General features: G+C 38.0%; 4 protein-coding genes across 8 annotated transcripts; all 4 read right to left on the reverse strand.

The window, feature by feature from the left end:
- Nucleotides 1–1,111: 1,111 nt before the first annotated feature.
- Nucleotides 1,112–3,836, reverse strand: LOC103412453 (probable LRR receptor-like serine/threonine-protein kinase At1g07650). Its single transcript, XM_070822784.1, has 9 exons — nucleotides 3,765–3,836; nucleotides 3,548–3,607; nucleotides 3,372–3,421; nucleotides 3,024–3,092; nucleotides 2,889–2,924; nucleotides 2,738–2,778; nucleotides 2,074–2,240; nucleotides 1,826–1,976; nucleotides 1,112–1,742 (listed from the first exon to the last, which is right to left on the reverse strand). Exons 8-9 carry the CDS (start codon nucleotides 1,967–1,969, stop codon nucleotides 1,356–1,358), a joined length of 531 nt encoding a protein of 176 aa, XP_070678885.1. The 5' UTR covers nucleotides 1,970–1,976; nucleotides 2,074–2,240; nucleotides 2,738–2,778; nucleotides 2,889–2,924; nucleotides 3,024–3,092; nucleotides 3,372–3,421; nucleotides 3,548–3,607; nucleotides 3,765–3,836; the 3' UTR covers nucleotides 1,112–1,355.
- A 4,245-nt stretch (nucleotides 3,837–8,081) lies between these two features.
- LOC108174378 (uncharacterized) lies at nucleotides 8,082–14,031 on the reverse strand. 5 transcript variants are annotated; one of them, XR_011581618.1, is made up of 8 exons: nucleotides 12,648–13,004; nucleotides 12,478–12,546; nucleotides 11,731–11,780; nucleotides 10,987–11,054; nucleotides 9,951–10,842; nucleotides 9,781–9,849; nucleotides 9,038–9,097; nucleotides 8,082–8,271 (listed from the first exon to the last, which is right to left on the reverse strand). XR_011581618.1 is itself a non-coding variant. In XM_070822779.1 (4 exons), the coding sequence occupies exon 1, from the start codon at nucleotides 13,797–13,799 to the stop codon at nucleotides 13,146–13,148; it is 654 nt and encodes a 217-aa protein (XP_070678880.1). In that variant the 5' UTR covers nucleotides 13,800–14,014; the 3' UTR covers nucleotides 10,298–10,842; nucleotides 10,985–11,054; nucleotides 12,478–12,546; nucleotides 12,648–13,145. The 5 variants fall into 5 exon arrangements, 1 of the variants encoding a protein (XP_070678880.1); XR_011581619.1 differs by lacking the exon at nucleotides 11,731–11,780 and having other exon boundaries at nucleotides 10,985–11,054; nucleotides 12,648–14,031; XR_011581617.1 differs by lacking the exon at nucleotides 9,781–9,849 and having other exon boundaries at nucleotides 10,414–10,842; nucleotides 10,985–11,054.
- Nucleotides 14,032–14,238: 207 nt separating this feature from the next.
- On the reverse strand, nucleotides 14,239–15,077 carry LOC114823158 (probable leucine-rich repeat receptor-like serine/threonine-protein kinase At3g14840). The gene is made up of 5 exons (XM_070822785.1): nucleotides 15,012–15,077; nucleotides 14,827–14,898; nucleotides 14,679–14,750; nucleotides 14,512–14,583; nucleotides 14,239–14,329 (listed from the first exon to the last, which is right to left on the reverse strand). Coding segments are annotated over exons 1-5 (243 nt in total). The 5' UTR covers nucleotides 15,014–15,077; the 3' UTR covers nucleotides 14,239–14,304.
- Nucleotides 15,078–18,554: 3,477 nt separating this feature from the next.
- LOC108174294 (probable leucine-rich repeat receptor-like serine/threonine-protein kinase At3g14840) lies at nucleotides 18,555–27,917 on the reverse strand. Its single transcript, XM_029098542.2, has 24 exons — nucleotides 27,784–27,917; nucleotides 26,336–26,513; nucleotides 24,278–24,349; nucleotides 24,109–24,177; nucleotides 23,962–24,033; nucleotides 23,777–23,848; nucleotides 23,629–23,700; nucleotides 23,462–23,533; nucleotides 23,209–23,280; nucleotides 23,033–23,104; nucleotides 22,878–22,949; nucleotides 22,653–22,721; nucleotides 22,461–22,526; nucleotides 22,096–22,164; nucleotides 21,961–21,996; nucleotides 21,811–21,851; nucleotides 21,277–21,650; nucleotides 20,997–21,195; nucleotides 20,698–20,832; nucleotides 20,038–20,156; nucleotides 19,746–19,956; nucleotides 19,426–19,663; nucleotides 19,177–19,327; nucleotides 18,555–19,092 (listed from the first exon to the last, which is right to left on the reverse strand). The coding sequence occupies exons 1-24, from the start codon at nucleotides 27,878–27,880 to the stop codon at nucleotides 18,706–18,708; spliced, it is 3,015 nt and encodes a 1,004-aa protein (XP_028954375.1). The 5' UTR covers nucleotides 27,881–27,917; the 3' UTR covers nucleotides 18,555–18,705.
- Between the last annotated feature and the right edge of the window lie 4 nt (nucleotides 27,918–27,921).

Here is a 27,921-nt window from a genome sequence, read left to right on the forward strand (position 1 = left end):
GGGAGACCTCTTTCTCCACTACTTTTTTTTTTGTCTGGCAGAGGAAGCTAAGCTCTTAGCAAAGGTTTATCTTTGCTTTTTTCTACTGGACAAAATACTGCTATTTCATCTCCGCAAGGTTGTTGCCCTCCCTCTCATGTGTTATATGCTGATGATCTTTTTATTGTTTGTCATGGGAATGTTCGATCTCTTCGTGCTCTGCGAAGTTTGTTGGATAAGTATGGTTGTGCATTGGGTTAGCTTATTAATGCCACTAAGAGTACTTTTTATCTCGGCTCCTCTTTTGCCCATTGTAGAGCGCATATCTCGGGACATCTTGGCTTTCGTTTGGGTATTGTTCCTTTCACTTACCTTGAGGTACCTATTTTTCGTGGTAAGCCAAGGAGAATTCACTTTCAAGTTTTGGTAGATAAGGCTAAATCTCGCCTCTCGGGTTGGAAAGGTAAACTTCCCTCAATGGCTAGACGGCTTCAATTGGTGCAATCTACTTATCAAAGTTTCCCATAATTTCTCAATTTATCAATTACCAACTTGCCTATTAAAGAATCTTTCTGCTTGCGAAAGGAATTTTATTTGGTTAGGTGACTTGGCTTCCCTGAAGTTGGTAAATGTTGATTGGAGTATGGTGTGTGGACCTAAACATGAAGGTGGCCATGATTGAGCTTCTTTGAACTTGACGGCTTTGCTTAGTTTTGGTTGGGATGCTTTAACAAGAACTAGGACTAATTTTGTAGATGTCTAAAGACGTAGTGGTAGCGGAAGAACTGTTGGAACCTTCAATTGTCCCACATCAGCCATGAGGGAAGAAGAAAGCCCATTTATAGAATTACCCCACTCTAACTGACATTGAGGCCTTTTGTGATAAAACCCCACACCTGAGGATTGTGTAGGTGGTTAAGTGGGGACAGTATCGATGTTGTTAGAGTGGGCCCTCGGCCCGTCGACTTGAAAAATTCTACAAGAACCAATCCATGTTGCATATTGAGCGAGAAAAACCAACTTTGAATTATTCAACCTTGCGTCCCTGCTGTAATTCCTTAGAACTTAAACCATGACAAGTGGAAAATTGACAGCTTGATCCTGACAATCATATACGCAAAAATTGTACTGAATTTGAATCACTTAAAATTACTGTATTATTTCTTTCTCCAGTTGGTTTGTTACATAGAACTTATACTTCGTGAATGTAGCAAACCATTTAGAGTTGGCTCAATTGGTTAAGAGTGTTTATTCTTGCACCCAAAGTTGTAATCAAAAGTACCAAGCTGAAGCTTTGATATTGGAAACTGAATGTACTACTTATCATGACACGAGAATTTGCATACTTGAGCGCATAACAAGGTTTACGTTAATTACTAAGTAGATGTACTACTACTAGGACCAATTTTGTAGAGAACTGAGGACGTAGTAGCAGAAGAATTAATACATGTTGCATCTGATGAACCAACAAGGCTTTGAGTTCCACTTGTACCCCCCTTTGCAGTCGGATCAAACGGGTTTCTCAAGGTTGATAACTTCAGTTCATCGCCGTAAATATTTGGGTTCATGACTGATTCACGAACAAGTGTCCGTCCTTCAAGCATGCTCACTACTGCAGACATGGTCGGCCTGAGAGCTGGTGCTGGATTGATGCATAAGAGAGCTACCTTGACCATTGTAAGCGCCTCTTCCACTTCAATATCCGACCCCAACCTTGGATCCACTAGCTCTATTAAGTTCCCCCTTTGTTGTAAAACAAGAGCCTGAAATAAGCAGAAAAAAAGACTAGCCGAGATTAGCTACTCAACGTTGGCATGTACTCAAGCTCTTAGAATGAAGGTCTTACCCAATCCACAAGGCATACGAAGTTCTCATTTGGTCGATACTTCATGTTGTTCTTTCCAGCAACAATTTCTAATGCAACTACGCCAAAACTGTAAACATCTGCTTTATATGTTAAATAACCCCATAATGCATATTCTGGAGCCATGTATCCTCTACACAACAAATTCAATTTCAAGGAGTTAGACACAACTTTAGTTCCAGGGAACATTTCAATAAATAAGCATGTAAATATAGTAGCAGCACGCTTACATGGTTCCAGCAACTCTGGTGCTAATGTGAGTGTTCTCCTCTTCGTCAAGCTTGGCCAAACCAAAGTCAGAGATCTTTGTGTTGAGGTCTGGGTCTAGCAATATATTTGTAGCTTTAATGTCTCTATGTACAACCTTCAGTGCCGACTCCTCGTGCAGAAAAGCCAACTGTAAAAAGATTTGTTGCCTCTGATTATTATCTCCGAAAAGTGAAGTTTCACGGTATAATTTCCATTCCCCAAGCAACGTGCATAATATGTGAGAGAGTGAGGAGATAGGCGTGCACTCGTGTACAACTCTGAGTTGTTCAATTCAAGCACGGACATATTATTTGTAATGTATAGCCGGGAGGTGACGTTAACGTCCCAAAAACGTCCAGTGGTACTGATTCCCCAATTAGGTATCACCGGAACAAAATATGAATCACCACCCGGGTCTAGATCCTCTTCAAATATAATTCCTCCAACAGTGGTTTTACTTCCTCCACAGTTAATATGTAATGAGTACTCCTCTTCAAAGATTATCAATATTTTATCAATTATAGTCAGATTATAGAAAATACCCTTTCCCATCATCTGATGAAAACTGTAATTATCCCAGTTGGGTACGTAACTAAAAAGTTTAAATTATAATCATATTTTAAATCGAATACATATGTTGTTTACCTTTTGGACACGAAAGTTTTTCCAGGCACCCTCCAGATAATCTACATTAGTGTAGTAAAAATTAGCTTATTATGTAAACTTGAAGTCGACATAATGAAAAGGAAAAGAAAATCGCTCCCACGTTGAAGACTAATCTAGTTAGAAACCTTACAAGTTGCCTTGTCCGAAAAAGCTTTTGAACAAGTTCCTTATATATACATGGTCCAAAAGAAAATTAGAGGTGACTCAGGTGAGTGAAAACAGTGAACTTTGCTGAGCACATCAACTATCAGAAAACTGTTCTTACAATTGTTGTCTACAAGTAGTTGGCTGCTCGGAGATCTGAGAAAAATTATTGTCAGAAAGATCCATCTGACTGCACACATACAAAGTAAATTCGTAAGCCATTATACCGGCCTCTACTAGAAAAGTAAATGTTAAAGTGTCTATAAAGTTGTCTGCTAAATGTTAGTCATTGGTCAGCTAAATGTTTCAAGAGACACAAATATATGCTTCTGTCAGTCTACGCAAACAGTACATCCAAAGCGTATGTACCCGTTATGTATAACATTACAATGAATTAGAAGAATATAATGTTGCCGGATTCCATGGAAAAACAAACTCTAGCAATCTGATAATATGATGGAAACCATACGTTTGACTATCTCTCTTCATGATCCAGTCTGGAATAGGCTTGTGAGATATCTATTCCGGAAACAATTAATATATTGTCACATTCAGTTAAACTACATAATTACTATTCCAAGGGGATAGTTACACAGACGAAATATTGACTGGATAAACAAATAAAGAAATTTTGATGTTTCTTACGGCTACTGCAATTTTGACAGGTCAGCCATATCAGGAATGTTTCCTACCAAATTGTTGAAGCTGAGATCAAAATAACTAAATTTTTGTTACATGGATGCCTGATTAACTGAAGAGAATGAACTCGTTAGCCAGCTCGTGAGTAAAGATATCAAATAATTTTTCTGCGCACTTGAACAAGAAAAAGAACAAAATGAAAAATGGAGAACAGTAGCATTACAATATTTGCAAGTTTGCCATTGTCGGTATATAATCGGGTATAATTCCAGACAAGCCACAGCTCCTCAACATTCTGCAACATTATATTGGCAAAAGTGCACACTAAGTAATGATTAGTCTAAAATTACAAGAAAATACAGTACTTTCACGACTTACAATCTATTCATGCTTGTCATACTACTCAAGGGTGGAAAGTCTGAACCCTCTCCACCTATATCACTGATCCTTCTGCATTAAAAAAGGTCCGTTCGATAGGAAGTTAGAGAAGACGGAGTATCGAATCCAAGAATATAATCGATCCAAGAGAAAGAGTGCGGAAGCAGCAAGGATAAAAAACTTCAAGCATAAGCTACAATGGCAATTGATACCATGTTAAGCTATATCAATTGATCATTCATACACTGTAATCTTGTATACTGAAGGAAGAATAGAAGAGGAGTTTTAGAGAAAGTGAAGAGAATCTTAGAGAGAGAAGAAGAACAATGTTTATATTTCTTGATGACCAAGTAATTACATGAGGTTAGACTTATTTAGTCTGTTACAAGCTAGAGAAATATCTAACTAACTAGTATAATAGGATCATGACAAGTGTCTCAATCTCAAACACTATACTCTAACAATGATAAACATGTAAACCCAGATTACGTTATTTTAGTATTAATGCAACTTAGGATCGAATGCAGAACTCACAGTTCTCTTAAATTACTCAAGACAGAAATGCTCGATGGAATTGGACCTTGGAAGCCACTGTTGGAGCTTAAAAGACTTCACTACTTTGGAGATGTTTATCTCACAAAGGAGAATGTAATACAGCGAAATTGATAGGCAAAAAAAAGAAAGAACACTCAAAGTATTACACAAGATTTTTATTCACTCACAAACTTAGTACAAGAGGAAACACTCAAACACTTTTACACTTCTTCACTCTTTTCTCACTTCTTGCTCTCTTACTTGCTCTCACTTCTTCTTGCTACATATAACACACACACACACACACACACACACACACACACACACACACACACACACACACACACACCTAAATTTATAGGCAAGCATTAACCGACTCACCAAGTCGGTGCAATTGGACTAAGTTCTTCCTAGCCACAAGTTTTAATTATTCTAGATATTTCTACTTGCAAGCCTACTTAAATATTGCAAGAACTCTCCAGATTTTTTAGTATGCATGCCTAATGCACCGACAACCTTTTGCTAGCATTTTCTAGCACATTTCATAAGTTTTCTATGGGCTGGATCATCTTCTTGGGCTAAGAACAAGATTACATTTCAACATCCCCCCTTAATCTTGTCTTGTGACGCCGATTGAGTTCCTCAGTCTGATAAAGTCTTCTTGTTTGAGTGGCTTGGTGAATATGTCAGCGACTTGGTCTTGAGACTTCACGTATTCCACTTGCACATCCTTTCTTGCAATGCACTCTCTTATGTAGTGATAACGGGTATCTATGTGCTTGCTCCTGTCATGAAATACTAGATTCTTTGCTAGAGTTATTGCAGACTTGTTGTCGACATAGATCTCTGTAGGCTCTTCTTGTGGCATGCTTAATTCTTTTATCAAGTTTCTCAGCCAAATTACATGACAGACACATGAGGTAACAGCTACTTATTCAGCTTCGCAGGTAGAAAGAATGACAATCGGTTGCTTCTTCGACATCTATGTGAATGCAATGTCTCCCATGAAGAACACAAATCCAGTAGTGCTTTTTCTATCATCGGAATCTCCTGCCCAATCACTGTCGCTATATCCAGCAAGTTTGTAGTTATCAGAATTTGAATAGAATAAGCCAAAGTTAATAGTACCTTTAAGGTATCGAAGAATTCTTTTGGCTGTCTTCAAATGTGTAGTTGTGGGATTCTCTATGTAGCGACTGACTAATCCGATGGCATAGAGAATATCTGGTCTTGTGCAAGTCAAGTAACGCAAGCTTCCAACTAGACTTTTGAAAAATGTTGGATCTACACTTTCTCCTTTGTCATGCTTGGTTAGTTTGACTCCGCACTCCACTGGCGTGCTTATGGGCTTGCAGTTGTCCATTTTGAACTTTTTCAGTATCTCTTTTGTGTAGCTTTCTTAGGAGATGAAAATACCTTCTTCGTTCTGCTTGACTTCAATGCCTAGGTAGTATGCCATCAACCCGATGTCGGTCATCTCGAATTCTTTGGTCATCACTCTCTTGAACTCTTCATACATGCTTGGATCACTTCCAATGAAGACTAGATCATCCACATATAAGCACACAATCAGAATATCTTCATCTTTGACTTTGACGTAGAGAGCATGTTCATGAGGGCACTTGATGAAGTTGTTTTCTTGGAAGTACTTGTCAACGCAACTATTCCATGCTCGTGGCGCTTGTTTTAACCCATAGAGGGCTTTTTTCAGTTTCAGAACTTTGTCTTCATGCCCTTTGATTTCATAGCCTGATGGTTACTGAATGTAGACTTCTTCTTCAAGGACTCTATTTAGGAAAGCGGACTTCACATCCATTTGTTGAATCTTCCATTTGTTTTGAGCTGCCAAAGAAATTAGTAATCGTATAGTTTCCAACCGAGCAACGGGTGCAAATACCTCTTCATAGTCGATTCCGGCTCTTTAACAATAGCCCTTCGACACTAATCTCGCCTTGTATCTTTCGACCTCTCCGTTGGCATTCTTCTTTGTCTTATACACCCACTTGACTCCGATGGCTTTGTGTCATTTCGGAAGAATAGTGAGTTCCCAAGTATCATTTTTCTGGATTGCTTCGATTTCTTCATCCATTGCTTTCCTCCACTTATTATCTTGCACTGCTTCTTCGAAGTCGACTGGTTCACAATCAGCAAAGAGACAGAAAAGTGTAGGATTATCAAGTCTTTCAGCTACCTCATAGAGATCTCGTAGACTTCTTGTGCGTGGTACTTCTCTTTCATTTAGGCTTCCACTTGACAATGATGATGCTGGTGAACTACCATGATTGGTTGATGTTGGTGAAACAGGTGAAGTAGTGGATTCTTGTTGAACCTCTCTTGTTTGCTCCATCATCCCTTGTTCATTTTCTTCTTCAAACTGAGGAAAGAAGCTGAGATCACCTGCATGAGAGCCAAAATCCCATTCTCCTTCTTCATCGAACGTCACGTCTCGACTGATCACCATATTCCCATTGTTTAGATTATACAGCTTATAGCCTTTTGAATTTGAGTCATAGCCGATGAAGATGAACTTCTCACTTTTGTCGTCGAGTTTGGTTCTCCTCTCGTCTAGTACATGTACATAGGCTATGCTTCCAAAAACTCTTAGATGAGAGATACCCGGCTTTCTTCCACTCCATGCTTCTTGCGGAGTTTTTCCCCACACACTTCTTGTTGGAGACCGATTTGATATGTATGCATCACATGCTACCGATTCTGCCCACAACTCCTTGGGCAATCTCTTACTTTTGAGTATACTTCGAGCCATGTCGAGGATAGTTCGATTTTTTCTTTCCGCCACACCATTTTGTTGAAGGATCTTGGAACTGTCAAAGGTCGACGAATTCCATTTGCTTCACAAAACTCTTGAAATTCCTTCGAAGTGAATTCTCCTCCTCGATCAGATCTCATGGCTTTGATCTTGCAACCACTTTCTTTTTCTACAGTGGCTTTGAACTTCTTGAATGCTCCAAATACCTCTGATTTCTGCTTCAAGAAATACACCCAGGTTTTTCTTGAAAAATCATCAATGAAGAGAAGGAAATATTTATTTTTACCCAAAGAGCTTGGTTTTATTGGACCGCACACATCGGTGTGAATGAGCTCGAGTAGCTTCTGGGCTCTTGTGGTCGACTCCTTTGGAAAGCTTTTCCTGAACTGTTTCCCAAGTAAACATCCTTTGCAAACTTGATCAGGGTGACTAATGCACGGTAAGCCTCTCACCATCTCCTTCTTGGATAATAACTCCAATCCCCCAAAGTTAAGATGCCCAAAACGAAGATGCCAAAGCTAGGATGCGTCTTTGTAACATATCTTAAGACACTTTGCAACATCGTTTTGAATATTCATAGGAAATATCCTATTCTTTGACGTTTTTACTTTGGCAATTAATCTTCCTTTGTCATCTCTAAGAAAAAGGCTATAATTTTTCATGTTAATATCATAACCTTTTTCTAAGAGTTGACCCAAGCTCAAAATGTTGCTTTTCATATTGGGCACGTAGTAGACATTTGATGACACGCCCCGACCCTGATATTCCTCGAATACCAGGATAGACACGTGCTGGCCGACACTCGAGGGTGACGAAAGCCATTAATTGATACAAAAGCTAAGAATAAGAAGTAAATAAGAGTTATGAATTTAAAAAATACAATGAATTAAAAATTTTAGGAACGTACTCAGAGCATACAACTAAACCTAATCACTAAAAAGAATTAAGATAAAATTTAATGAATAAAGGAATGGGTCCTACATCGAGAGGATCCGAAGATGCTGCTGTGGAAGTGCCTTCACGCCGGGATTATGTGCCTTGATTCTAAGTCCTGAATGGGGGCGCAAAACAAAGGTGAGTGGACCAAGTTTATATATATATATATATATAATAGTTATCAAAATACTAACCCCCACAATTTATATAATGAAAACTACTAGCATAATAAATGATGGATTTAATAAAAATCCTAGCATGCCAAAAATATCTCAAAAGCCATATCGCGGAATATCATTGCAGAAATCAAAATAATAAACGTCTCATAAATCGTCTCATAAGCGCAGTGTGCTGCTAGTAAGATCACCGAATAAATATAACTCCCGGCCCAATGTCTGCACCTAAGTCTCTGTGCCCGTAACCAGAGATATCTCCCTCCCGGCCCAATGCCTGTCATCGTGTCCCTCAGCCTTTCGCTAGGGATTATTTCTCCCGGCCTAAATGCCAACACCAGATCCTCGCCCCAGGCGGCATAGTGTCCACTAGGTACGCACAAATAGTTACGCCTTTCATAAATAACCACTTCATAGCATAGATACCGATCATCGTCTACACTATAAAGAGGGGTTCAAAAACATGTTCTAGCATCCTATCGTCATCTGTCAGATAGTCTACCAGTTCATGGTTTTTATAGAAAATACGATATATTAAAATATAGCTCAATATAGGCTAACAATTAATTCCTCACCAAAAACACGAGACGAAAATCAATATATTAAATCAACAGGCTTCACATAAATCAAATCATAAATCCGTAGGCATGCTAATCATTTATGCAATTAAATTATCAAATAATGTAATTTTAAAAGGGGTCCACTCACAGTACTTAGTTGCCAAAAGCTGCGCCACTAGCGAAGACGGAAACGTCATAATAATTGCCCCTAAGCACATAAAGGGTTCAATTAATAACTATATAATAGCAATTGAATTTGGGAAAACGGACATCAAAAACGGATTTAGAACTTCGAAATTAGCCTAGGAGGAGTTTCGGACGGAATCTCGAAAAGTCAACCCTAAAAGTCAAAGTCAACTGTCAACGGTCAGACCGGGTTAGGGTTCGGGTCGGACCAGGTCAAATGGGTCTTGGCTTAAGGTTCTTGGGCTTGATCCTAAAGCCCAAAGGTTTTGGGTTTTGGGTAAACGGGCCAAAGGCCCTGATTCTCACAAGGCCCAAAGGCCTGTCTGAAATGGTTAAAGGGTTTAGGGGGTCCCTGGGCTTAGGCCTATATCCACACGGCCCAATGGCCTGAATTTGAAAAGGTTTTGGGTTAAGTCATCGGGCCGAAGGTCCTAAAGAATATGGCCCGAAGGCCTTTTTGGGTTTTAAAACAATTAAAACAAAAATAAAAACCAAGCTGGCTGGGCTACTGGGTTGAGGCATAACGGGCTTAAGGCCCGTGGGTCTTGGGAATGGCCTGAAGGCCTGGTTTGCCGAAGAAGAAGGCCGGAAATTCGGCCGGAACACCACCCAACTTTAAACGGCCATAACTTTGTCAAACCTCAACAAAATCAAGCGAGACAAAAACGAAAGTTGTAGACCTCGAAGATACGAAGAGAATGGTACCTCACACGACATCTAACTCGCCATGGTTTGACCGGAAAACGCCTCGAAAGCCGTCGGACTCGCCGGAAACTGGGTAAGATTCAAATGGATATAACTTCTTCAATACTCAACGAAATTGAGTGAAACAAAAAGGAACGTTATAGTACTCGACGAGACGAAGCGAATGATACCTTACACGCCAGCCAAATCGCCGTAGTTTGGCCGGAAATGGCCTTAAAAGGGGCGGTGCTCGCTGGAGGCTCCTGGAATTTCGTCGTCCTTTCTACAACGAGAGAGAAAACTACAGAGGTTTTGATGGTGATGGGTGTTGTCGTCCTCATTGATGTGGTGTGGAAGTGAGGGTTTGCAGGGAGGAAGGGCACATGTGAGAGGGAGAGAGTTGCAGAGAATGGAAAGAGATACGGGAAAGAGAGAACAGAAAGAGAAGAGAGAAATGGGAGGCTGGGGAAAAAAATCAGAGGTGGGTCCCCTTGGCTTATCATTTAAGACCAAAAACAAATTTTAAAAAGAAGATAAATTCCCAAATTTAGTGAAAATACAAAAATACCTATTCTGTACAGTAAATCCCAGGACGGGTTGTTACATTTGAAATTAATTGGTGACCGCCATTTTTCATGGGAATTAGGATGTTACCTTTTCCTTTGACGGGTATTTTGGATTCGTCTCCAAAAGAAACGTTGCCACTCACCGATTTATTGAGCTCTACGAACATGCTTCTTCTTTCGCACATGTGGTTGCTGGCGCCGGTGTCAAGGTACCATGTATGGTCTTGGTCTTCATCATTGTTCTTGCATGCTAGTAGCACAACGCCATTATCTTCTTTCTCTTCTTTCACATAATTGACCTTCTCATCAGGCCTATTGCTTGGAGCTCTACATTCCCAAGCATAATGCCCAAACTTTTGATAATTGTAGCATTGAACTTGAGATTTTTCATACCTCAAGTTTGAGCGTCCTCTTCCACGACTGACACGCCCCGATCCCGATGTCCTAGGGACAAAGGGATGGTCACGTGCTGGCCGACACCCGAAGGGTGACGAAAGCCATTTATTGAGTGCAAATGCTGACAACAAGGGATAGATAAGACTTATAAATATAAGAGAATAAAGAATATGTATTTAAGGAACGTGTTCAGAGCACACATCTAATCTAGAACATTAAAAGAATTAATATAAAAATTGAATGAACACAGAAGTGGGTCCTACACCGAGAGGACTCGAAGATACCGATGCGGAAGTGCCTGGATGCCGGGATTGTATGCCTCGATCCTAAATCCTGAAGGGGGCGCAAAACAAACATGAGTGGACCAAGTTGATATATATATATAATAAAACAGTTATTAACATACTAACCCCCAGGTTTATGAAAACAAATATATAATGATGAACATAGGTTTTCCGAAACCTAGCATGATGTGCAGTATCTCAAATCATAACTCATAAATAATAATCACTAGTGAATTGTCCGATAACCCCCAGGCCCCATGCCGGCTCCCCGTCTCTGAGCAGACAGTCAGAGGAAAATACACTTCAGGCCCCATGCCGGCTCCCCGTCCCTGTGCTAAATAGCCAGAGGAAACACACTCCAGGCCCTATGCCAACACCAAACCGTCGCCCGGGACGGACCGGAATCTATCCCTACGTCCCGTAGCGGAAATGACCACTAGGTAAGTACAAAACCATTGAACATACATATATTGAAAAACAACTTCATAGTATAAAGTCATCCATCATCTATACTATAAAGAGGTGTTCGAAACATGTTCTAAATATCATATCGTCATCCATCAGATATTCTATAAGAACACGGGTTATAGGAAAAATAGTAATAATTCAAAGTAGCCTCAGTAAGCATGTTATCTCAAAACGTTTCATAAGACGTAATCATTAAATCATGCATTTCATGTATGCATTTCTACTATTAAAACATGCTTTTGAAAGGGTCCACTCACAGTACTTAGCCGCCGAAGAGCCACGCAAACTAACGTCACCAATATTGCCCCTAAGCACATAAAGGGTCCAATTAATAAAACTATATAATAACAATTGGATTTGGGAAAACAGACGTTGGAAACGGATTCAGAACGTCGAATTACCCTAAGAAGGGTCCCGGACGAAAACCCGAAAAGTCAACTCTAAAGTCAATGTTGACCGGAGGTCAACGGTCAAATTAGGTCTAACGGGTTTTAGGCTTGAAATCCGGATTAGGGTTTAGGTTAAATAGGATTAGGATTTATTGGGTTTTGGGTTTCTAAGGTTTTAGGTTAAAAAGGTATTAGGGTGAAAAGGGGTGGTTTGGACTTAAGCCCAAATCCACACACAACACACACACACACACACGGGCTGCACACACAGCACAGCCCACACAACACAAGCACAGCCCAAAGGCCTCACAAAAGGGCTGGGCTTTAAGCCCTTTTAATTTGAACCGGCCCAAGGCCCTTTGGGTCATTAAAAATAATTAACTAAAAAATAAAAAGGGTGCGGGCCTGGATATTGGGTTCTGGGCTGGACTAAAACGGGCTAAGGCCCGTGGGCGAAGGAAATGGCCTGAGAGGCCTGGGTTTGCCGAAGAAGAAAGCCGGATTCGGCCGGAAAACCACCTAACTTTAAATGGCTATAACTTTGTCACTACTCAACGAAATCAAGCGAGACAAAAACGAAAGTTGTAGCCCTTGAAGAGACGAAGAGAATGGTACCTCACACGACGTCTAACTCGCCGTGGTTTGGCCGGCAAATGCCTCGAAAGCCGTCGGACTCGCCGGAAACTGGGTAAGATTCAAATGAGTATAACTTCTTCAATACTCAACGAAATTAAGTGAAACAAAAAGGAAAGTTGTAGTACTCGACGAGACGAAGAGATTGATACCTTACACGCCGGCCAACTCGCTGTGGTTTGGCCGGAAATGGCCTCGAAAGGGGCGGTGCTCGCCGGAGCTTACTCCGTGCCGTCGAACTCGCAGGGCAGGGTCCGGGGTTCGTTGCGAGCCTCTCTTCGATGGTGACTCGGTCCTAGTGAGTCCAAGGGAAGAGAGAGATGCGAGAGGTTGAGGGAGAGAGGTACGGGATGGCTGAGAGGGAAAGAGCTAAGGGAGAGTTACGGGGGAGAGAGACGAAGAAGAAGGAAGAGAGATATGGAAGGCTGGGGACAGAAATCAGGGGTGGGCCCCTTGGGCTCACCAATTAAGACCAAAAATATTTAAAAAAATGGGGTGGGGGTGTTTCAACGACCTTTTGTTGAGCTTTCTCCTATTTCGTAGTTACTATGGTTGTTGAAGTTCCAACCACGTCCACGTCCACGACCTCGACCACGACTTATTCCGTATTGACTTCTCTCGTTGTCGAAGCTTTCTTCTTTCTTCTTTGGCTAGACATGCGTCTTGAGGAACTGCTCATTATTCCCTTGCCTTTTCTTATGTTTCTCTTCATATGCTTGTAGCGAACCCATCAATTGCTCTATACTAATTTCTTCCAAGTTTTTAGTTTCTTCAATCGTCACGACAATGTGCTCGAACTTGGGGTCCAACGAGCATAGTATCTTCTCCATAATTCTAACATCTTCTAACTTTTCTCCGTTTCTTTTCAATTGATTGGAAACGGCTAAGACTCTTGAGAAATAATCAGAGATTGATTCAGACCCTTTCATTTGTAGAGATTCGAACTCACCTCTTAATACTTGAAGACGAATCTTTTTCACTTGTTCGGCTCCTTTGTAAGAGGTTTGAAGCTTCTCCCATGCTTGCTTGGCAGAGGTTGCACTCGAGACCTTCTCAAAGCCATTGTCATCTAATGCTTGGTAGATGAGGTAGAGAGCCTTCTTGTCTCTCTTTCTTGAATCTTTCAAACTCTCCTTCTGGGGTTGGGACAGAGTAGCTTCATCTTCTGGCTCAGTGTAGCCTTTCTCCACGACTTCCCATGCATCATGTGCTCCTAAAAGGGCCTTCATTTTTATACTCCAATTATCAAAGTTGTTGTTGTCGAGTACTGGAACTTGGAAGGCTGCCATAGCATTGCTAGCCATAGCTCTGGTACCACTTTGTTGGAGCTTAAAAGTCTTCACTACTTTGGAGATGTTTATCTCGCAAAGGAGAATGTAATGCAGCGGAATTGATAGGCAAGAGAAAGAAAGAACCCTCAAAGTATTACACAAGATTTTTATTCACTCACAAACTTAGTACAAGAGGAAACACTCAAACACTCTTACACTTCTTCACTCTTTTCTCACTTCTTGCTCTCTTACTTGCTCTCACTTCTTCTTGCTACATGCAACACACACACCTAAATTTATAGGCAAGCATTAACCGACTCACCAAGTCGGTGCAATTGGACTAAGTTCTTCCTAGCCACAAGTTTTAATTATTCTAGATATTTCTACTTGCAAGCCTACTTAATTATTGCAAGAACTCTCCAGATTTTTTAGTATGCATGCCTAATGCACCGACAACCTTTTGCTAGCATTTTCTAGCACATTTCATGAGTTTTCTATGGGCTGGATCATCTTCTTGGGCTAAGAACAAGATTACATTTCAACAGCCACTAGCTTGGATCTCTCTGTCAACAAACAGAATTCAAAATGAATAAGATGTTACACTAGAAAAAGCTATACTTCTTAACAATTTTGAAGATGGAATAAGAAAATCACAAACAATTTGAACAACAGAAGTCGAAACAGATAGATGTTACACCGAAAATTATATACCCTAACAATTTAGAATATGGAATAGGAAGCTCACCGTTTCTGAAGTTGTTTCCAGCTTTGAAAAAAATCAGGTATTTTTCCAGTGAATTTGTTACTGCTAATCCTACTGCATAAATGCAATCAGGAAATACAATAAATCCTACGATTTTGTAACGGATTTACGAAGTAACAATAAGAAAGAAAAAGGGTACAAACACGTACAGTTCTGTTAACTCGGTCAGATTAGTGAGAGCCCTGGGCAGCTCTCCTGTGAGATTGTTGGCATTCAGATTGCTGTAGGTACCAATGCCAATTTATCAGTACTGGTTCTTACTTATTCAAGGTATCTAAAAATTAAATAAAAGCTTACAGATAATTCAAGAAAACCAATTTCCCAAGCTCAGGAGGAACAGTTCCAGAAAACATGTTATTCTCTAAGCTCCTGCAAACTTATTCTCTTTCATCAGCATTACAATACGCTAAACCAAGCGCAAAATTAAAATTGATGATTACAAATAATACAAGGTCATAACGAGAGATCAAGCCAGAGCATACATTTGGATTAGGGTGGTAATGTTTCCCAAGTAGCTAGGGATTGGTCCCGTTAAGTTGTTCACGGCAAGGGACCTGCATTGTACTCATTTTGTTAATGCTATTAGTATAAACGGTTAACCTTGAACATGAAGTTGAGAAATCATTTACAGATATTCCAACTTCGTCGAAGCCCATTCACGCGGTATAGTACCGCTGAGGTAGTTCCGGGTGAAATCACTGTAAAGAAGAGAAAAGATAATAGTCCAATATTTGTGGAAATGATGTAAAACAACTTTTCAGCGAATATACAGCTGAAAATGTTTCCTTTCCTTACACTTCTTTTAGGTAGGGTAACTTTGCAACTGATGATGGAAGTACACCAGCAAGATCTTGCCCTGTAAGAAAACTGTATCACAAAATGTCAGCTCACAAACTTTAAAAACTGTACGCAGAAGGAATCCTAATACTTTATATCTGTGAGAAGTGAGGATCAAGTCCTACATTAGTGAGGGACCAAACCATATGCAAGAGCTTACAAGGAGTTGAGTTGCTACCCATATTGCCAAATGGCTTTTATAATGGAACCTTAACTTCTTTATGGTATCAGAGCAAGTTTGCTCACATGTGAAGTCCAACCGCCACATATGCTCAACGCCACCCAATTTGTGTTGTGCACATGTTTGGTTTGAAAATTCATCACACGTAAGGGGCTTGTGAGAATGTGAGGACAACGTCCCGCATCGGCGAGGGACCAAACCATACAAGGGCTTATAAGGACTTTGGCTCCTTCTCGTATTGTCAATTGGTTTTATAGCGGAAGTTCAATTTCTTCAATATCTACTTTTATGAACAAAGAGGGGAATTATATATAGCAACCTAAAATGCAGTCTTAGAGTCTGTAATGTTGTTACAAAAACTTGCAGGCATGGTCGACCCTGGCCCACTGTGGGTTCGACGACTGTCCAAGGCCCAAAAGAATTGGGTGCACCAAAGCTATTGGGGTTGTATATTTATTTATGTTTTCATAAGAGTATAATTTTGTAAAATTTGGTTAAAGAATCAAGAAGTTTAATTAGAACTGGTGGTTTTTGTTGCTTAAAATTAATGAGAAGGTCCTGGTTTCGAAACACTATATGTGTTTACTTTACTTTCCAATTTTTACAAATTTCTTTTTATAAGAATATAAATTTATAAAATTTGGTTAAATAATAAAAAAGTTCAAGCAAAAGTGGTGGTTTATGTTGTTTAAAATTAACAAGGAGGCCTTGTGTTCAAAATGCATTTTGTGTATTATTATTTTTCAATTTTTATGAATTTCTTTTCATAAGAGTATAAATTTATAAAGTTTGGTTAAATGATCAAGAAGTTTAATCATAAGCAATTTTGTTGTTGTTTAAAATTAATGAGAGGTCCTAAATTTGAAATGCTATGTGCATGTTTATTCTTCCAATTTTTACGAATTTCTTTTTGGTTGTTAATTTCTTTTTAATTACTGGCTAGTAGCTATGTGGGTTACAACTTTTAAACTTTTATTCCAATACAAGTCTAACTTTCAATATTCTTTCAAAAAAAAAAATAGTCTAACCATCAATAGAGAGTAATGTGTAGACCGAATTTACAAATCATATGACGTGTCACCACTATGTTTAATTTAGTGTTCATTCATTACTTGCACATATCAATTAAAGACTTGAGAATATGATTGATAGGATTTTTACTACTCATGTGAAAGGGCTTAAATCTCCTATTTTACTTGCAAGAATCACAAGGTTATTGTAGTATAAACGGATCTCGCAAGGTCGTCTCCACAGGGATTACTAAATAATTCGAACTAATCAGATTCCATTTAATTATTGTAAAGTAGAAATTGAAGTGATTGATTTTATAACCTAATTAAAATAAAAAGGAAATTAATGAATTAAAATAAACAATCTGCAATATTAGAGCTAGAGAGAAAAGAAAACAGTTTTGGGAGAATAAAATTAAGAAAGCACTAGGGTTCCACCATCACCTAGCAATCCTATGAATTTTTACCCATTACTTATAATCTAAATATGCCATTTTGAAGGTTAGATTTTTCTAATTCATATTCTACTTGGAACCTCCAACATAGAACGTATATCTAACATGCAACCCGTCCGGACGTTCGGATCAAATCTAAACATGAAAGACTCATTATGCTTTATGAAAATCCTTTGAAAAACCATGTAATCCTTAAGACGTGATATTCATCCTAAGAGAAATTACAATTATTAATCACAAGAAGCCAGCGTCAATTTCAGGGAACCTTCCGACCAAAATTGCATCAAATTACTTTTCTAAAGATCCTAATGGTGATCAGGCATTACGACAATTAGATAGTTTTTATCCCGGTGATTAACAATTCAAAGTACGCATGCAATCGATCATAAGCAATTAAATAAAAATCACATATTCCTGCTAAGGCTCAAGGCTTCGCCCTAGCAAAAGAAATTAGTTCCGCATATTCATAATTGAAATCATAGAAATATCTATTAAGAAAAAGATTGAAAACACCTTCAAGTAGAAAATCTTCAAAACCCTAGCACTTCTCTCTGTCTCCAATATTGCATAAAATAAAGCGTAGAGAAAAACTGTAGACGGCCAAACAATATATCTGCCAAGCCATCCCAAAAACCCTAGGAAACATAACCCTAAATTAAATGATAAAATTCGTCTAAAATCTGAACAGTCACGTTTTGGCCCATAAGCTGCTCCAAAACTGGCCCAATATAGCTGGATTTAATGTTTGAAATATTCTGAACACTTTTCCAGAAGGCCACGAACCCATCCGAGGTCATCTTGGGCTCCAAAAACGTCATTTAAGCCCAAAAACGTCATTTTTCAGCACTGCACACTGCTTCTTTATTTCATCGCTAGAAAATAACCGCTTGGTGGAAAAATCCCAAATTTTGATACGATTAAGCTAAGTGACTCACGAACGTCCTCCAACTGGAATTACTCCAAAATTCGTCCATTTGATCCTGTTTTTCTCCAGAGGAAGTCGAAAGTCCTATATTGAATATATTGAAAATACAATTCAAAGTATCAAAATTCTTCCAAAATATTAACCAAAATATACTAAGATTAGGGTAAAATATATAATATAAAATCTACTCATCAATGATTATTTTTTTCAGTCCCATATTGAAAACGCTAGTAAATAAATAAAAAATGCCACTCTAACTAATATCAAGACCTTTTGTGATAAAACCCCACACCTGAGGATTGTGTAGGTAGTTAAGTGGGGACAGTATCGATGTTGTTAGAGTGGGCCCTTGGCCCGTCGACTTGAAAAATTCTACAAGAACCAATCCATATTGCATATTGAGCGAGAAAAACCAACTTTGAATTATTCAACCTTGCGTCCCTGCTGTAATTCCTTAGAACTTAAACCATGGCAAGTGGAAAATTGACAGCTTGATCCTGACAATCATATACATAAAAATTGGACTGAATTTGAATTAAAATTACTGTATCATTTCTTTCTCCAATTGGTTTGTTACATAGAACTTCTACTTCGCGAATGTAGCAAACCATTTAGAGTTGCCTCAATTGATTAAAAGCGTTTATTCTTGCATCCAAAGTTGTAATCAAAAGTATGAAGCTGAAGCTTTGATATTGGAAAGTGTACGTACTACTTATCATTACACGAGAATATGCATACTTGAGCCCATAACAAGGTTTACGTTAATTACTAAGTAGATGTACTACTACTAGGACCAATTTTATAGAGATCTGAGGACGTGGCAGCAGAAGAATTAACCCATGTTGCATCTGATGAACCAACAAGGCTCTGAGTTCCACTTGTAACCCCCTGTGCAGTCGGATCAAACGGGTTTCTCAAGGTTGCTAACTTCAGTTCATCGCCGTAAATATTTGGGTTCATGACCGATTCACGAACAAGTGTCCGTCCTTCAAGCATGCTCACTACTGCAGACATGGTCGGCCTGAGAGCTGGGGCTGGATTGATGCATAAGAGAGCTACCTTGACCATTGTAATCACCTCTTCCACTTCAAAATCGGACCCCAACCTTGGATCCACTAGCTCTATTAAGTTCCCCTTTTGTTGTAAAACAAGAGCCTGAAATAAGCAGATAAAAAAGACTAGCCGAGATTAGCTACTCAACGTTGACATGTACTCAAGCTCTTAGAATGACGATCTTACCCAATCCACAAGGCATACGAAGTTCTCATTTGGTCGATATTTCATGTTGTTCTTTCCAGCAACAATTTCCAATGCAACTACACCAAAGCTGTAAACATCTGCTTTATATGTTAAATAACCCCATAGTGCATATTCTGGAGCCATGTATCCTCTACACAACAAATTCAGTTTCAAGGAGTTAGACAAGACATTAGTTCCAGGGGACATTTCAATAAATAAGCATGTAGAATATAGTAGCAGCACGCTTACATGGTTCCAGCAACTCTGGTGCTAATGTGAGTGTTCTCCTCTTCGTCAAGCTTGGCCAAACCAAAGTCAGAGATCTTTGCGTTGAGGTCTTGGTCTAGCAATATATTTGTAGCTTTAATGTCTCTATGTACAACCTTCAGTGGCGACTCCTCATGCAAAAAAGTCAGACCTCTTGCTATACCTATGCATATTTTCTGCCTTGTAGACCAGTCCAGCTTTAATGGACCTTCCTCTGGACCTGAAACAAACATGAATTTCCAGGTCCTTTTAATTCACCATTCCTGTGTAATTTTGTTACTAAACTTGATAACTAAGCTTACCAAACAAAGTATGTGCAAGGCTATTATTTTCCATGTATTCATATACCAACAGTAATTGGTTTGATTCAATACAACATCCATACAATCTGACAAGATTTGGATGATGCAAAGCAGATATCATGCCTATTTCATTCACAAATTCCCGATTTCCTTGCTTTGATTTTGATGATAGTTGCTTAACCGCGATTATAGTACCATCCAACAATATACCCTGCATTTTACGTAAAAGCCAAATAGTTAATTCAGGACACACAAAAGTACGGGAAAAGACGCAGGTTGGATTAAACGGTACCTTGTAGACAGACCCAAAACCGCCTTCCCCGATTTTGTTTTCGGGATCAAAGTTGTTAGTGGCAGCTTTAATTTGCCTGAAGGTGAAAAAACCAGTTTGCAGATCCAGTCCTCTTAGAACTGTCCAAAGAACAAAGTCAGAAAATTGGTAATATCTTATACATTTACGATATTTCTTTTGAACTTAGAGCCTGAGAGTGTATTTCCTAGCAACATGGAATTTGACCAAGTGATGCAACGAATAATATAGGAAAAAGGACAGAAACTCTAGAACACAATAAACCCTAAATTCTTGTTGATTCACACAAATGAGAACAGCAAGAACAAAGAAAATTGTTGATTCCTATGGAATACCCAAGTTGATAGAGCAGAAGAGAATAAACTCTTTACTTTTACTTTAAGATTCAAAAACTGCCCAGCCATCTAGGCTTACAAGAAAATATAAGGTGAAAAGGCTGAATCCCAATAGTCCCAACACATTGAGCCTAGCCAGGAATTTATTAAGACCCTAGGTAATAAAGCCAAACCCAAAATTACTTCCAATTCGATGCATCAATACTTATTTAGATATAAATGCATAGATGATCATGTCTCCTATCCAAATGTTTCTGCATCACCAAGGTACTACATCAAACTTTCACAGTAGCTTAATTAGTAGTACCTTTCTCCCTTGATGTCTTGCTACCAAGACTGCCTCTCCACCAAAGAATCAAGAAAATAAGGCACACAACAAAAGCTCCAACTGAAGTTCCAACCACAATAGGTATTTTGCTTTTGCTACTTGGAGGCTTGAACTCTACAAAATTTGTAAAAGAAATGAAAAACAAAGTCATGAACGACATATAAAGGCTCCTTTCTATGATCTACAGCCGTACAGAGGGCATATAAATCCAAAGTAAACAAACTTTCGCATGTTTGCGTGTGTGTGAGAGAGAGAGAGAGCTGCAATTTAGAAGATACCAGAGTCTACAGAGATAGCTGATATAAGAGGACCATATGTTCCTCTCTTTGGGGAAGTTGTTGTCCCTTTCCCAGACCACTTAAACCGGATCAGTAAAGTTTTATCCTTAACTTGAACTGCTTTAAGTTCCTTAACGACTACCCTATCAACCCCTTGTGCTTCCTTTTTTATGTCAAAATCCTTCCACACTAGTTTCTCCTGTAACAAACTTTATCAATCAGAGAATTCATCTTCAGTAGCATAATGATAGAGCGCACAAAATAAGGTGCAGTTAACTACCTGAATATAGACATCAAATATCCGCCTTCCTAAACTGTGAAAAGATTTGTTGCCTCTGATTATTATCTCCGAAAAGTGAAGTTTCACGGTATAATTTCCATTCCCCAAGCAGCGTGCATAATATGTGAGAGAGAGAGGAGATAGGCGTGCACTCGTGTACAACTCTGAGTTGTTCAATTCAAGCACGGACATATTATTTGTAATGTACGGCTGGGTGGCGTTAACGTCCCAAAAATGTCCAGTGGTACTGATTCCCCAATTAGGTATCACCGCAACAAAACGTGAATCACCACCCGGGTCTTGATCCTCTTCAAATACGATTCCTCCAACAGTGGTTTTACTTCCTCCACAGTTAATATGTAATGAGTACTCCTCTTCAAAGATAATCAATATCATATCAATTATAGTCAGATTATACAGAAAATACCCTTTCCCATCATCTATTTGATGAAAACTGTAATTATCCCAGTTGGGTACGTACTAAAAAAGTATAAATTATAATCATATTTTAAATCTAATACATATGTTGTTTACCTTTTGGACATGAAATTTTTTCCAGGCACCCTCCAGATAATCTACATTAGTGTAGTGAAATTAGCTTATTATGTAAACTTGAAGTTGACATAATGAAAAGGAAAAGAAAATCGCTCCCATGTTGAAGACTAATCTAGTTAGAAACCTTACGAGTTGCCTTGTCCGAAAAAGCTTTTGAACAAGTTCCTGATATATACATGGTCCAAAAGAAAATTAGAGGTGACTCAGGTGAGTGAAAACAGTGAACTTTGCTGAGCACATCAACTAAAAGAAAACTGTTCTTACAATTGTTCTCTACAAGTAGTTGGCTGCTCGGAGATCTGAGAAAAATTATTGTAAGAAAGATCCATCTGGCTGCACACATTCACAGTAAATTCGTAAGCCATTATACCGGCCTCTACTAGAAAAGTAAATGTTAAAGTGTCTATAAATTTGTCTGCTAAAATGATTATGACAGAAAATCTTAGTCTTTGGTCAGCTAAATGTTTCAAGAAACACAAATATATGCTTCTGTCAATCTACGCAAACAGTACATCCAAAGCGTATATACCCGTTATGTGTAACATAACAATGAATTAGAAGAATATATCGTTGCCGGATTCCATGGAAAAACAAACTCTAGCAATCTGGTAATATGATGGAAAACATACGTTTTACGATGTCTCTTCATGATCCAGTCTGGAATAGGCCCAGTGAGCAAGTTGCTTGTGAGATATCTATTCCGGAAACAATTAATATATGGTCACATTCAGTTAAACTATATAAGTACTGTTCCAAGGGGGTAGTTACACAGACGAAATATTGACTGGATAAACAATTAAAGAAATTTTGATGTTTCTTACAGCCACTGCAAGTTTGACAGGGCCGCCATATCAGGAATGTTTCCTTCCAAATTGTTGAAGCTGAGATCTCTGCAAGAAAATAACTAAACTTTTGTTACATGGATGCCTGATTAACTGAAGAGAATGAACTCGTTAGCCAACTCGTGAATAAGAAGATATCAAATAATTTTTCTGCGCACTTGAACAAGAAAAAACAAAATGAAAAATGGAGAACAGTAGTATTACAATACTATCAAGTTTGCCATTGTTGGAATATAATGGGGTATACTTCCAGACAAGCCACAGCTCCTCAACATTCTGTAACATTATATTGGCAAAAGTGCGCACTAAGTATTGATTAGTCTAAAATTACAAGAAAATACAGTACTTTCACGACTTACAATCTATTCATGCTTGTCATACTACTCAAGGGTGGAAATTCTGAACCCTCTCCACCTATATCACTGATCCTTCTGCATTAAAAAAGGTCCGTTCAATAGGAAGTTATTACAAACATGTAAACCCAGATTACGTTATTTTAGCATTAATGCAACTTAGGATCGAATGCAGAACTCACAGCTCTTTTAAATTACTCAAGACAGAAATGCTCGATGGAATTGGACCTTGGAAGCCACTAGCTTGGATCTCTCTGTCAACAACAGAATTCAAATCGAATAAGATGTTACACTAGAAAAGCTATACTTCTTAACAATTTTGAAGATGGAATAAGAAAATCACATACAATTTGAACAACAAAAGTCGAAACGGATAGATGCTACACCAGAAAATTATATACCCTAACAATTTAGAATATGGATTAGGAAGCTCACAGTTTCTGAAGTTGTTTCCAGCTTTGAAAAAAATCAGGTATTTTTCCAGTGAATTTGTTACTGCTAATCCTACTGCATAAATGCAATCAGGAAATACAATAAATCCTACGATTTTGTAACGGATTTACAAAGTAACAATAAGAAAGAAAAAGGGTACAAACACGTACAGTTCTGTTAACTCGGTCAGATTAGTGAGAGCCCTGGGCAGCTCTCCTGTGAGATTGTTGGCATTCAGATTGCTGTAGGTACCAATTCCAATTTATCAGTACTGGTTCTTACTTATTCAAGGTATCTAAAAATTAAATAAAAGCTTACAGATAATTCAAGAAAACCAATTTCCCAAGCTCAGGAGGAACAGTTCCAGAAAACATGTTATTCTCTAAGCTCCTGCAAACTTATTCTCTTTCATCAGCATTACAATACGCTAAACCAAGCACAAAATTAAAATGGATGATTACAAATAATATAAGGTCATAACGGGAGATCAAGCCAGAGCATACAGAGAGAGTAGGGTGGTAATGTTTCCCAAGTAGCCAGGGATTGGTCCCGTTAAGTTGTTCACGGTAAGGGACCTGCAGTGTACTCATTTTGTTAGTGCTATTAGTATAAACGGCTAACCTTGAACATGAAGTTGAGAAATCATTTACAGAGATTCCAACTTCGTCGAAGCCCATTCACGCGGTATAGTACCGCTGAGGTAGTTCCGGGTGAAATCACTGTAAGCAAGAGAAAAGATATTAGTCCACCAATATTTGTGGAAATGATGTAAAACAACTTTTCAGCGAATATACAGCTGAAAATGTTTCCTTTCCTTACACTTTTTTTAGGTAGGGTAACTTTGCAATTGATAGTGGAAGTACACCAGCAAGATCTTGCCCTTTGAGAAAACTGTATCACAAAATGTCAAGGGCTCACAAACTTTAAAAACTGTATGCAAAACGAATCCTAATACTTTATATCTGTGAGAAGTGAGGACAAAGTCCTACATTAGTGAGGGACCAAACCATATGCAAGAGCTTATAAGGAGTTGAGTTGTTACTCATATTGTCAAATGACTTTTATGGTGGAACCTCAACTTCTTTATGGTATTAGAGCAGGTTTGCCCACGTGTGAAGTCCAACAACCACACATGCTCAATGTCACCCAATTTGTGTTGTGCATGTGTTTGGCTTGAAAATTCATCACACGTAAGGGGGCTTGTGAGAATGTGAGGACAACGTCCCGCATCGACGAGAGACAAAACCATGCAAGGGCTTATAAGGACTTTGGCTTCTCTCCGTACTGCCAATTGGTTTTATAGTGGAAGTTCAACTTCTTCAATATCTACTCTTATGAACACAAAGGGGGATTATATATAGCAACCTAAAATGCAGTCTTAGAGTCCGTAATGTTGTTACAAAAACCTGCAGGCATGGTCGACCTTGGCCCAGTGTGGCTGGGCAACTGTCCAAGGCCCAAATGAATTGGCGGCACCAAAGTATTGGGGGTGTATATTCATTTATGTTTTCATAAGAGTATAGTTTTGTAAAATTTGGTTAAACAACCAAGAAGTTTAACTAGAACTAGTGGTTTTTGTTGCCTAAAATTAATGAGAAGGTCCTGAGTTCGAAATACTATATGTGTTTACTTTACTTACCAATTTTTAAAAATTTCTTTTTATATAAGTATAAATTTATAAAATTTAGTCAAATAATCAAAAAGTTTAACCCAAAGTGGTGGTTTATATTGTTTAAAGTTAACAAGGAGGTCTTGTGTTCAAAATGCATTTTGTGTTTTATTACTTTTCAATTTTTACGAATTTCTTTTCATAAGAGCATAAATTTATAAAGTTTGGTTAAATGATCAAGAAGTTTAATCATAAGCAGTGTTTTTTGTTGTTTAAAATTAATGAGAGATCCTAAGTTTGAAATGCTATGTGCATGTTTATTCTTTCAATTTTTACGAATTTCTGTTTGGTTGTTAATTTCTTTTTAATTACTGGCTAGCTATGTGGGTTCCAGCTTTTAAACATTCATTCCAAAACAAGTCTAACTTTCAATATTCTTTCAAAAAAAAAAAAAAAGTCTAACCATCGATGGAGAGTAACGTGTAGATCGATTTTTTAGACCAAATTTGCAAATCATATAAAGTGTCACCACTATATTTAATTTAGTGCTCATTCATTACTTGCACATATCAATTAAAGACTCGAGAATATGATTATTTTTTCAGTCCCATATTGACAAGGTTAGTAAATAAGAAAAAAAGTCTCACGATTTATATAAAAACATTTTAAAAGTTCAGATAAAAGGGAAACAAACTCATCATCTATATACATGTAAGCTCGGAGTTTTTTGGTTCCCTTCTCTCAAATGCAAAATTAGTTTTTCCGTATTTCTAAATTATTGAATTTGAAGTGTTTTTCTAAGCATAAATTTATCGAAGTCTCTTTTATTTATTTTTTGAAAAAACGATATTATCTACACTAAGAGGGAGGGGTGGGCTAAGGCTCACAATAGGCTAGCAATAATGTGGTTTAAATTCGCCTTTGACGAGAATCGAACCTGAGACCTCTCACTTACAAGTGAAGAGAAATACCATTAAACCGTAATATTAAATGACAATTTTATCGAAGTCTTATGTGTGAAAACAAATATTTTTTCGTATATGAAGTTAGGGTATACATTTTGGAGTTGGGCGGGCCTAAAAAATCTCAAGACCGGCCTTGCCTACAAGCATACACAATGTTATTACAAAACAAAATAAAATGTTATGCCTGGATTATAGTGGAACTATCCAAAAACGAAAAGTGGATTGGAACGCTACAGGAGATAATTCAATCTATAAATAACCGAACGTAGAATATAGAAAAATAAGGTTTAAAAGTTGGCCTACATGCTGACAACATGGCAAAAACCATCAGGGTTGGAGCAGTTGCAGATGACAGTGTTGTTGTAGAGAGTTAATTTATCAGATTTTTGGGTAAACCAATTTGTGTCATTGATGCATGGGTCTATGCTGAAGTTCCATTCTTTTTTCCCCAGTTGTATAAGTATTTCTTTGAGTACTTCCACTGCGCACACAAAATAAATCCATCAAATTTCTATTTTATTAAAAACATCTTATTCAAGAATCCCATTACTTTCAGAGGATAAAGAAACAAGGGGAATTCATGTAAAAGAACTTTATAGAAAAATACATTTGTAAGTCAGAGGTCTTAGATTCGATTTTCGCCAAAAACGAATTTGAACCACATTATTGCTAGCCTGTTGTAAGATTTTGCCTACTCCCTCACTCCGTTGGCGTAGATAATATCGTTTGTTCAACAAACAAAAAACATGTAGTTGAGTACGTAATATGAAAATTCTCAATCATAGAGACCAATTTTGGCATTGAGCACTCTGATATCTTCTTGAGTGCTCTTCTTTTCAACAAGGTAAAAAAATCCAGACTTCCATAAAATACAAAAAATTTAAATTTAAATTTAAGAAACAATGAGGCTTCAAATGATAGACTTTTGGTATTACCAACTTGAACATTGAAAAAAAATGCCAAAATGAAAATTAAAAAAAAAAAGTTACCAACTTGAAAAATAAAATTAAAAAGGGTAATGAATTTATTTTTTTAAGAAAAAAAGGGTACTGATTTTTTAATTGTCGTTTACTGTCCTTAATTCTTTTTTTTTTTTTTTATCCGACAATTTATAGAAAAGAGAGAAGTGAACTAGGAGTGCTCTAACACTGGTGTAATCTTTACACCAAACATGTTTGAGAAGACAATTCTTCTCTTAATCAAAGAGAAAAGTATTGCACTACTGAACATTCTTATCTATTCTAAAACATTAGAAGAAAAACTGAGCTTGAATGATACATTTTCAGTATTTCTAATACCAAACTTAAACAATAAACAAAACAGCAAATTAGAAAAAACGCACTCTCGCCGCTATAAAATGCCAAAAAGAAAGGCTTCAAGAGCTTAACTAGGATTAAACCCCCTCAACTGACTGTTCGCTTGTCATGTAATCTTAGTTGCAAAATTATATCGGTGCCTTCGTGTTTTGCAAAGTAGGCATGCTTACTTTAAAGTACTTTGGGGTGTTTTTCTAAAATATCGAGTTTAAAGTGTTTTATCTAAAGTGCTCAAAGATTATATGAAGATGAATAAAGTTAAGGTCTACCCTAAAAACAATAAGAAAGTAACTCAACTTTTATAAGCACATACAAACCTCCTAATTATTGCCTGAGGTGAGATTAACAATGTCAACAAAATGGCATGTGCATAAAAAGCTGCCCTTAAAAAGATTAAGAAGTAAAAAGAAAAGAAGAATAAGAGTGACTTGCTACCTTCTCTAGGAGCAGTTTGAGATTGTGCTTCAGCTTTGACTGTTGATGAAAAGCAGAAGCAAAGGATCAATGTGAGCACGATGAGAAATCTTGCCATTTTCTTCTATCGTTACATATGATATGAGCCCCCCAACCCAA

Source organism: Malus domestica, chromosome 05 (genome assembly GCF_042453785.1).
Source record: "Malus domestica chromosome 05, GDT2T_hap1".
NCBI classification, from domain to species: Eukaryota; Viridiplantae; Streptophyta; class Magnoliopsida; order Rosales; family Rosaceae; genus Malus; species Malus domestica.

What these genes read in the sequence shown, in the direction of transcription:
- LOC114823158 (XM_070822785.1), bottom strand. An exon ending in TTGGTTTTCTTGAATTATCT is followed by an intron (nt 14,751 to 14,826) that starts GTAAGCTTTTAT and finishes TGGTACCTACAG; the next exon opens with CAATCTGAATGCCAACAATC. An exon ending in CTGACCGAGTTAACAGAACT is followed by an intron (nt 14,584 to 14,678) that starts GTACGTGTTTGT and finishes GCATTTATGCAG; the next exon opens with TAGGATTAGCAGTAACAAAT.
- LOC108174378 (XM_070822779.1), bottom strand. Translation starts at nt 13,799, where the DNA reads ATGGCTAGCAATGCTATGGCAGCCTTCCAAGTTCCAGTACTCGACAAC.
- LOC108174294 (XM_029098542.2), bottom strand. Translation starts at nt 27,880, where the DNA reads ATGGCAAGATTTCTCATCGTGCTCACATTGATCCTTTGCTTCTGCTTT. An exon ending in TTGGTTTTCTTGAATTATCT is followed by an intron (nt 23,701 to 23,776) that starts GTAAGCTTTTAT and finishes TGGTACCTACAG; the next exon opens with CAATCTGAATGCCAACAATC. An exon ending in ATGAAGAGACATCGTAAAAC is followed by an intron (nt 22,165 to 22,460) that starts GTATGTTTTCCA and finishes GAATGTGTGCAG; the next exon opens with CCAGATGGATCTTTCTTACA.
- LOC103412453 (XM_070822784.1), bottom strand. Translation starts at nt 1,969, where the DNA reads ATGGCTCCAGAATATGCATTATGGGGTTATTTAACATATAAAGCAGAT. An exon ending in TCGTATGCCTTGTGGATTGG is followed by an intron (nt 1,743 to 1,825) that starts GTAAGACCTTCA and finishes TGCTTATTTCAG; the next exon opens with GCTCTTGTTTTACAACAAAG.